Source organism: Phaethon lepturus, unplaced genomic scaffold (assembly GCF_000687285.1).
Source record: "Phaethon lepturus isolate BGI_N335 unplaced genomic scaffold, ASM68728v1 scaffold17176, whole genome shotgun sequence".
Lineage (NCBI taxonomy): Eukaryota > Metazoa > Chordata > Aves > Phaethontiformes > Phaethontidae > Phaethon > Phaethon lepturus.
This window is the reverse complement of record NW_010545754.1, coordinates 34,392-44,762: the sequence shown is the minus strand read 5'-3', so window position 1 is coordinate 44,762 and position 10,371 is coordinate 34,392. Positions and strand designations below refer to the sequence as shown.

At 42.7% G+C, this 10,371-nt stretch overlaps 1 protein-coding gene across 1 annotated transcript in view; it reads right to left on the bottom strand.

Annotated features, from left to right (window-relative positions):
• The window catches only part of LOC104622322 (ethanolaminephosphotransferase 1-like), a 45,570-nt gene that overhangs the window by 10,292 nt on the left and 24,907 nt on the right, over positions 1-10,371 (bottom strand). Inside the window, exon 6 of the mRNA XM_010289061.1 lies at positions 8,221-8,329. Coding sequence (XP_010287363.1) covers positions 8,221-8,329 — 109 coding nt within the window. The remainder of the gene's footprint in view (positions 1-8,220; positions 8,330-10,371) is intronic.

Sequence of the window (10,371 nt, the reverse complement as noted above, 5' to 3'; positions counted from 1 at the left end):
GGAAAGCAAAGGGTGTTCCCCTGTTTCTTATGGGATTTTCAAAATTCCATCATTTCCTACAACATGTTGCTCTCCCATCTTTTTTTAGCAGAGGAGGCCTGGCTTGGGGGCTGCTTTTGGTACTCATTAAGTCTGCTTTTTAATTGGCGTTAAGGATCCCTTTGTGCCCAGGGGCTAAATTGCTGCTTCCGCATTGCTGCCATTCCCCGCTGGTCTGGGGAACAAAAGGTGCAGCCTGGAAAGCAAACCCACCGCTGCCTCCCTGGCGCTCAGCCACCCTGGCACTGCCCGAGTGATGATGATGGAGCTTTTTCTTTTTTTAATGTCCTAAAAGTACATATTTTATTTTAAAATCATATAAAAATCAAGTTTAGTGCATTAGACCTTTTTAACACGTTACAGAAAATAGAACTTCTCAAGTGTTATTAGAAGTACTACCACTCTTACAGTATTTTTGAATTTCTCCTTTAATATTTTCCCCTGTTTTCCAGCTGATTTAAATTCTGACACCCAACTGTAAGAACACAGGCCTGTATTAAAGGCAGAAATACTAAAGCACAGATGGGTGGCACAGATACACACAGGGAGTTGTCGTGGGCTGAAGGTATCAAGCCCAAATCCTCGGATTTAGGTACAATCATATGGTCAGTCCTCTGCCTTGCACTGGCTGACTCCCTTTTCAGAGAAATAAGCATTTGCAAAGCTCTTTATCAGGAATTACATGTCCATATAAAAACAAAAACAAAAACACAAAACCACACAAACACACAAACACACAAACACACAAACACACAAACACAAACACAAACAAACCCCAATGCATTCAGGAATTCAGGATTAGAGATATGTCAGAAATAAAGGCATTATCTTGTTTTCCAAATATATATACACATAAGTACACAGATACATATACACAGAGATACAGACATGCACATATATATATATACAGATGTGTATAAGGGATCAAAAAGATAATTCTCATAAATTTTAGTGACAACTTTAGATTTCATTTGGTGCTTTCAAATTCAATTCCAAAACAGTAAGATGTTGAGTGAATTAAAAAAAAAAAAAAAAAGCTAGCATGTGATGGATACCATGCTACATTTGTCCCCTATGTTAGCCTAGACTAACAATAATGTATTTCAGTTTAGTTATATGAGGTCACTCTTAAACCCTCATATAATTAAAGACTACTGAAGACCTGCAGACTGGCAGGTTGTTTCCATGACACGCTGCAATTACTTAGTGTGGCTGCCGTACCCGAGTTCATGTAGGCATTTCTGCAAAACACAGACTTGCTCTTTCAAGGGGAAGAGAAGGGGAAAGAGAAGGTATGGGCAGAAATGAACTGCCAACACTACTGTCAGTTCTAGAAAATGCTGTTTCAGTAACCAACAGAAGAGTCCCACCTGCGTTCAGGCAAAGGTAGAAAGTCTACCGCAGGTAGCCAGGGTCCTGAATACATCAAACTTCACAGACTGTAACCACCAGACTTCACCACTGTAACCACTAAATAAAGAAGCAACTCCAAGTTGGTAGCCAAGACACCTAAACTACTATCTTTAAACAAATTATATTGCTTCAAAGGAAGGACAATGTTTATCTTAGCTGCTTATCTTCTCCACACCTTTGCTATTGTAAATCGCGTTTGTTGGCAAGTGCCTGACAAGTGAATCGTACTTAAACTGTCCTAAGAAAAGTGTCGAAATATTATTCATTAAGAATTGGCTCTTCCTCATAAAGTTCAAAAACGATACAGTGCAATACAGGGATGTAATTTTAGGTGAACACCACACTGGAAACAGTGGGAATTCGTTTAGGAAAGTACCCTTCCATCCCTGCTGTGCTCCTCCAAAAAAAAGGACTCCCCAGAGCATTCCTCCCATTTGGGATGCAGTGAAGAGGTCTGTGCAGACCTTCTCCTGGGCGTATTGCAGAAGTTGAGCTCAGTAAAAATCAACTCTCTAACAGCAGGCAGTTGTAGCTGCATTTGAGCCTACAAATGAAATACTATCATCACCCTCCTCTCGTTCTTCAGTTGCCCACACCTCCACGTGGCTGCCTCCAGTATACTGCCTGGCCTTTCTGTCTCTAGGTTAATAATTCATCACAGTTAGTGCTTTCTCTAAAGAAATTGGATGTTATCATTTACCTTTCTTGGCCATCAGACAAGAAACTAAGATTAAAAGTATTTAGGCCTCAATATTAGCTTGGAAAAATCTTTAAATACTTTTTCCATGTTTTTTCCAAATTTCTTCCGCATTTAGAGCAGCTAGACACATGAAAATATCTTAACACACTGAATGTTTAGCACACTGATCAGTGCCTGGAAGCAAGCTTCGTCAAATAGTGAACATTTAGAAGTACTTGTAACTGGAACAGCAGCTTTTTATGGAACAGTGTGATTTTCTCAGGCATGTCTTGAGAAGACAACTCTTTTAATTGGTTCGGCAAACAGACAGTCGCATATTGAGTTGTCCAGTAACTATAAAATTACATTTTATTATTATACAAAATGGCAAACTTAGAACCACCTAGTAATCAAAAAAAAAAGCTTAGAAAATGAGTATATAATTTTCACACTTAATTGAGTCTGTGAAGTCTGAAACTTAAGCAATTTAAGGACAGATGAAAAATACAACCAAACGGATCTATACAGTATAAAATGATTTTACAGGGATTAAGAGCACAGTGTAAACATAAGCACTGTCTTCATGCACAAAGTTGATGTATGTTTTGGATGTTTAGCATCTGAATACTTCCTGAGTATAAAGATTGTAAAGGGATGCATTTATCATGCTTGTTGATTTTTACAGCTTATGTTCAGTGTCTAAGGAAGTACACACTGCATGCATCTCTCTCGAACTGAGCTGTAAGCTAACAATTAGCATTTGGAGGGATTTGGTACAAACTGAGAAGTTAGTTTATGGATGTAGATGTTTCTTTGATGCAGTCCTGTTCACACAGCATGTACACATCATTCTTTTTTTTCTGGGCACAGCAAGAATCGAGCACCAGAGAAATGGTACCTTCATTTGAAAAGCCCAGGCTGGTTTCCAGAAGGACTCCACCAGGTGAACTCCCGTATTTGACTTTCTTCTGGGGCTCCCACCACCCGTGAGATGACTCCTCACAGCTAACACCACCGAACCCATTCCCACTTGTAATTAGCATCCCGTGACACTGCTCTGCCTCCGGCCTTCAGCGCTCTGGTTTTCCGGATTATTGTGCTGACTGGTTCAGATGAGTTACTCCAAACATGAACTCAACTGCCTTTTATATATATCTCGAGTGACAGGTGAGTATTTCACACCCTTTACTTCAACAAAGTCTTGTACAATCTGTCACAACAATGCTTTAAATAAATGTTAAATTGGTGACAGACACGTATAAGCCAACTCATGTTAACCACACTTTTCAAACAAAGCTAGTCAAAGCCTGTCGGAGTGATAACATTTTGAAAACATATCACTTAATGTTTAATCATTCAACTATCCATCAGTAAGGCAGAACCATCAGCCACTTTGCGATGGGAGCTATAGGAAATCACTATGGAATGACTTATCTGTATGAGGCAGAAATGATTTATAATTTGACCATGGCCTCCTAAACATTTTCTGACACTGAAAAAAGGGCAGGCTGCTGTATAATTACCCACTGCAAGGACTTCTGTGTCCTCCTTTGATACATGCAATATAGGACACAGTGTAAGGACAAGACACTGTTTTAGATCCATAACTCTGCTTTCCCACTATGACAGAATTCAAATATTTGGCATGTTTCAAATGCTGTGGCTTGGTCTCATAATTAGTTTTTTGCTGCTATTATGTTTTCATTTGTGTATTTACTCCTCATTTTATATACTTAAGTAGTTAAGAGAAGGAGTGAACCTCAAGGAACATGCACTCTGCAAAAGTCAGCACAGAACCCACTCCAATACACATCATAGGAAAAAATTATGAATGTTTTGGCCCCATTTCTAAAAGAGAGTTCAAGTTTCAGATCTCTGACAGATGTTAGTATTCCATTCACATTTCATGTTCAAACCTGTACTTTGACAATTTGTCCCAGCTTTGCCATAGGCTTCAGTAGCCAGATCTGGGCACTGTTGACCAGATAGAGTGGACTCAAATGTGCCCCCGTGTCTGGGTTACAGAACTGTCTGCCCCATGTGCCAGACACTGACGAAGTACAACATATACACTCCATGCTTTAGTGGTTCTTTAACCACAAAGCTTATTCCTGTGGTTGCAATTAATACTGAGGAGGAGCAGGAATCTTTCTGTGCATCCAGGAGTCATTTCTCCAACCTGGCTTCCTAAGGAATGAAGCTGACGTGATAACACTTTGCTTGTTTGTGTGCATCCCACCATAACTGCTGGGCCCTCTGGCCAATTCTGAACACATTTAATAGACTGAAAGAAATTTCCAGTACGTTGCATGGAAATGAACAGTCAAGTAAACAGACATATGTCTCCAGTGAGGAGAGGATTGCAGCCTGAACTCAAATTTTATTAAGACATTGTAAAATCTATCTCATAGACAGCAACTATGAATGTCCCAAGAATAAGAACTACTTAATTCAGAACATGCATCTATTACAGGTCATTTAATTGCAACGTGAGACAGAAACCATCATCAATTAGTAATGCTGCTCCCTGAGCTACTGTTGTTTACCTGTCAGTGACAATTTCTTATGAAGTCTATAGCATCATTTGTGGTACTAGACTTTACATAGTGAGTTGACTGTTTCAAAATGCTTATTGTAAATATTTTATATTACTCTCAACCTGATAGCACAGGGACAGGGAATGCTAGGCACTCGGGAGACCCTGGAGAGGTGAAAATAAATGATAGCTCTCACCCCAGTGCTGCCCTTTGAAGGGACCCTAGTTAGCCAGATAATGCTATGGGACAATTGTGGTTAAATCCCAAGAGAGCTTTTGGAGTGTCATCCACAGGAGCCGTGCTGAGAGCAGAAGTAATTAGTTCCAGCTGAGCACACAGGCACATAACTTTGGAAAGGTCTGGCTGCTTTCATGCTAGGAGAGAAAAGACATTTCTGTCTAGCAGCCAGGACAACACACACTGGAAACAGGAGAAATGGCCTTCTTCCTTTGTTGGTGTCCAGCTAGGTGTGTGTTTTGGAGGAATTGTATTCACTGCCTGTGAAAATTACAGGTTTCTGTTCACTGGGTAGCTGAAAAATTCCCATAAAATGCTACGCAGAAGTTTCTCTGCTTCACAGGGGAGTCCTCCGAGGTGACTGTTCAGCAGCCCAAGACTTGGCCTTCCTACAGGTGTTCACAGTGTGCTAGACAGTTCCCAGGGACATACGTAAAGCTCTCTCTTGGGAGGCTTTCCTAAAACATCTAATCTAAACACTACTATTGCTGCACTTTTATGTGTATCTTTGTGTGTTCTGGCACCTGATAAAAATTCCATTCTTTTCAGCGAGTGAGTGTCATCTGGTGATACCACAGCGTCCTCTGAGGAGGTGCTTTTGCAGGGTTCACCCTGAGGTTATACGTGGGCTATTCTTTTCCCCCCCCCCCCCCCCGAAACTCCAGGAAAGACATCTGAAAAACTCCACTCTGTGCATCTCGTTTGGATTTCTTCCCACTACAGAAGGTACTAGCTAAAGCCCAGCTGTTCTCGGAGAAGCGGCGGCTCAGCAGCTGAACTCCTGTTGTGTACAGAACGGTAAAAGCCCCAAACGAATGCCAAGTATTGATGGAGCAGCTACAGGTTCACTGTTAGAAGGACCACTAGTGACTACTAAATGCCATCAGATGGTTAAGGACGGCTAGTTAGGGTTTAATGGCTCCTCTCAGGGTCCTGGGAAACTAACTCGTAAAAAGCATCAGAGGCCCACTACCCTGCTTTGTTTTTTTAACTAGCCACAAAGGCATTTAACTGAGCACGCCAGAGCGCGGGCTCTCTGATACAAATGGATCTGCCTGAGCAAGACACACTTGCTGCAGCCTCAATACGGGATAGAATAATTTAATCTTAATGGCTGCTTGGCCCTTGGTGTAGGTTAGTCAGACATTTTTTCTGCAGTCACAGTGGGGTCCTGCAATTTACTGCAAGCTTCTAAAAACTTCATACATCCATATTCACTGCACACGGGTTATCCAATGATAACCACCTTAATCAGTATTGCTGAGCTGAGATTCAAACCTGTGGTGGAGTGGCAGTGCTTTCTGGATCAGCATGATCATTTTTAATATTTAAAATCATTTTAATATTTAAATTTAGTGTCTGTTTTTAAGAGATTTACTAAGCACTGTGACAATTTCGTAATATAGAGTCAACCAAGATTATTTCTTGCATACTTTAAACCCTTATTTAACTACAATTACTCTGCAAAAGTTGCCCTGTTAATGGCATTGTGGCTAATGTGCAAGAAACAATGTTTTTAAAGAAATCTTTTGGCTCTCACATAAGTAAGAGCTTGGGACAAAGATGGAAGAAATGCTCAGTTCTCTGCTCACGGATCCATTCATGCATGCGTACGACATGAGACAGAAGCAGTACTTCTTTCTGATGCTAATGGAATAGTCCATCAAACCTTGCTTTGCAGCTGGTTTTGGTAGAGTATGAAAAAGGACGCTCGCTTCTGCAGATCTGATGACATTGCCACGCTTCCTTACCACAGACCTTCCTAATATGTTGAACAGTTTGAATTAAACCTTCATCCACGGCTTCCCAAGCGCAAGGGAAGCCATGAGTGTACTCACCGAACGGGCTGTCACGTGCCTTAGTGACAGGAACAAAAGCAGCGACGTGCGTCGCACGGAACGAGCGTGTTCAATGGACTAGCCCATGCTAGCACCTCACGCCAACGCAGGCCTAACCTGCCACTTCTGGGAGAGCCAGCATCCATCTCTCCTGGCTCGCGGCGCTCCTTCCAGAGCACGAATCACTCCCTGTCCCCCCGTGCCCTGCAGCCACCAGAGGGCATTTTATAGCTACATCTCTGTCAAGCCGAATAATTCGCTGGCTACTGAAAAGGCAACTCTATTTTTTCCTCTTCCTTTCTCTCTTCTCCTCAGACTGCCTAAAACAGGCCCGACAAAAAGAAGTGAAAACTGTACAATCTTGGTCACACACGGTTGGTTTTATACTCTGGGTAATGCACAAAGGACTGTCAAAACCATGTCGTCGTACACAGTGCTTATTAGAAAGCACAGCCTGAAGGCAGGGTCTTTTCCAATCTGGGAATTCTGGGAAGCACTGCTGAGGCTGGAGGCTGTACCCGCTGAAGACCTCTCCATGGGAAAGGGTGGTGAAAGCACATGTCAACACAGTGAATTCAAAAGTCCCCCCTCAAAATGCTCGGATTGCTCCTAGCGTTGGGTGAGCACCGATATCCAAACTGTCCACTTGGCTCAAGGACAGAAGACACTTCTTGGGATGTAAGTCTACACTGTCTGTGCCAGACACCTTTTTTGGTGCCGCCTTCTCATCCCTTGTATGCCCATATAAAAATCTCTAAAATTGATACGCTAATTTCTTTACCTTCCAAGCAACACGTCAAAGCCATTTTGCATACCCACATTTTTAGCTGATTACCCTGTTTTTAACTCATTAAAATTTAACTGCTCTTGTTCTCAGTCTAGCTATAGCACTTGAAAAATGTTCGATGTGTATTTCAAACTGCACTGACAGTATCAAATAATGAGCAAATAGGCTCTTGCTGTGTATGAAAAATGCATCGCTTCTGTTCAGAGAGTAATTCTAAAGAAGAGCTTAGAAACCACCTGGCTCTTTTTCAAATTTACAGTTGCACCTCCTAAGATTATTTAAATAATGCCTTTATTCCTTCTGTCCATAATTTTGTGGAGCATAGTGTGCTGCAGGCCAAAACATTAAACTTATAATATACGTAAATGTGAGTGACATTTTACCTGAGTGACAGAAGGAGTTCCTGAGACTTTGAGAGCCAGCCAGCCAGCACACGCACTGAACTGCACATGCAGATAAGGAACGCTTTCTATACGACTTGTATGCAACAGATAGTAATTCAGTGAGGAAAAACGTTCCAAAATAATTTACTTTTCTCAAAGTTTTCCAGTATTAGCCCTTTTAATCAGCTCTATTCGTGTGTTTGTTGGACTAGCCAAGACTTACTAAAAAGAAAAAAAAGTATGAAGGAAATATAAGAAATACCTAATCATTAAAAAGCAGTATAGTTTTGCATGGATCTGGACTTACCTATAAGCAAGATTACTAATACGTCTGTAATGTAATAACCAAATAGCAAAGGCTTCTGCCAGACTTCCACACCAACAGCACCAGTGAGCAGATATGCTGCTATTAATACCTACAGAAAGAGGATAAAGTATTTTCAATCCTTTACTTCTAAAGTCACAGAATTTCACTTATCATCTTAATACAAATGCAAGAGTAAAAAAAAAATCTGTTATTTTCCTCCTGTCTCCACTTTATAGGACCTTATTCATAAAATCATAGAATGGTTTGGGTTGGAAGGGACTTTAAAGACAATCTAGTTTCAACCCCCCTGTCATGGGCAGGGACATCTTCAACCAGACCAAGTTGCTCAAAGCCCCATCCAACCTGGCCTTGAACATTTCCAGGGATGGGGCATCCGCAACTTCTCTGGGCAACGTGCTTCAGTGCCTCACCACCTGCATAATGAAGAATTTCTTCCTTATATCTAACCTAAATTTACCCTCTTTCAGTTTAAAGCCTTTACTCCTTGTCCTGTCGCTACATGCCCTTGTAAAAAGTCCCTCTCCAGCTTTCTTGTAGGCCCCCCCCTTCAGGTACTGGAAGGCTGCTGTGAGGTAACCCTGGAGTCTTCTCTTCTCCAGGTTGAACAACCCCAACTCTCTTAGCCTGTCTTCATAGGAGAGGTGGTCCAGCCCACTGATCATCCTTGTGGCCCTCCTCTGGACTCGCTCCAACAGGTCCATGTCCTTCTTATGTTGAGGGCCCCAGAGCTGGGTGCAGTACTCCAGGTGGGGTCTCACCAGAGTGCAGTAGAGGGGGAGAATCGCCTCCTTTGACCTGCTGGTCACATTCCTTTTGATGCAGCCCAGGATACTGTTGGCTTTCTGGGCTGCAAGTGCGCACTGCCGGGTCATGCTGAGCTTCTCATCAACCAACATCCCCAAGTCCTTCTCCTCAGAGCTGCTCTCAATCCATTCTCTGCCCAGCCTGTACTTGTGTTTGGGATTGCCCTGGCCCGTGTGCAGTATCTTGCACTTGGCCTTATTGAACTTCGTGAGGTTCGCATGGGCCCACCTCTCAAGCCAGTCATGGTCCCTCTCGATGGCATCCCTTCCCTCCAGTGTGTTGACTGCACTGCATAGCTTGGTGCAGTCTTACACCAGGATACTTGCTGAGGGTGCATTCAATCCCACTGTCCATGTTGCTGACAAAGATGTTAAACAGTGATGGTCCCAATACCAACCCCTGAGGAATGCCACTTGTCACTGGTCTCCATTTGGATCAAGCTATTGACTGCAACTCTTTGAGTGTGACCATCCATCCAATTCCTTATCCACTGAGTGGTCCATCCATCAAAACCATGTCTCTCCAATTTAGAGACGAGGATGTCGTGCATGACAGTGTCGAATGCTTTGCACAAGTCCAGGTAGATGATGTCAGTTGCTCGTCCCTTATCAACCAACACTGTAACAGTTGTAGAAGGCCACCAAATGTGTCAGGCCCTTAGTGAAGCCATGTTGGCTGTCACCAATCACCTCCTTATTTTCATGTGCCTTAGCACAGTTTCCAGGAGGATCTGTTCCATGATCTTGCCAGGCACTGAGGTGAGACTGGCTGGTCTGTAGTTCCCCAGCTCTTCCTTTTTTTCCTTTTTAAATGGGGGTTATGCTTCCCTTTTTCCAGTCAGTGGGAACTTCACCGGACTGCCACAACTTCAAATGTGATATAGTGACTTAGTAACTTCATCCACCAGTTCTCTCAGGACCCATGGATGCATCTCATCTTGTGCACCTTTGGGTTCCTTAGATGGTCTCAAACCTGATCTTCTACAGTGGGCAGTTCATTCTCCCAGTCCCTGCCTTTGCCTTCTGCGACTTGGGCAGTGTGGCTTGAACATTTGCCAGTGAAGACTGAGGCAAAAAAATCATTGAGTAACTCAGCCTCCTCCACATCCCAGGTAACCAGGTCTCCCATTCCCTTCAGGAGAGGGCCCACATTTTTCCTAGTTTTCCTTTTATCACCAACATACCTGTAGAAGCTTTTCTTGTTGCTCTTGACATCCTTGGCCAGATTTAGTTCTGTCAGGGCTTTAGCTTTCCTACCCTGATCCCTGGCTGCTTGGACAACTTCTCTGTATTCCTCCCAGGCTACCTGTCCTTGCTTCCACCCTCC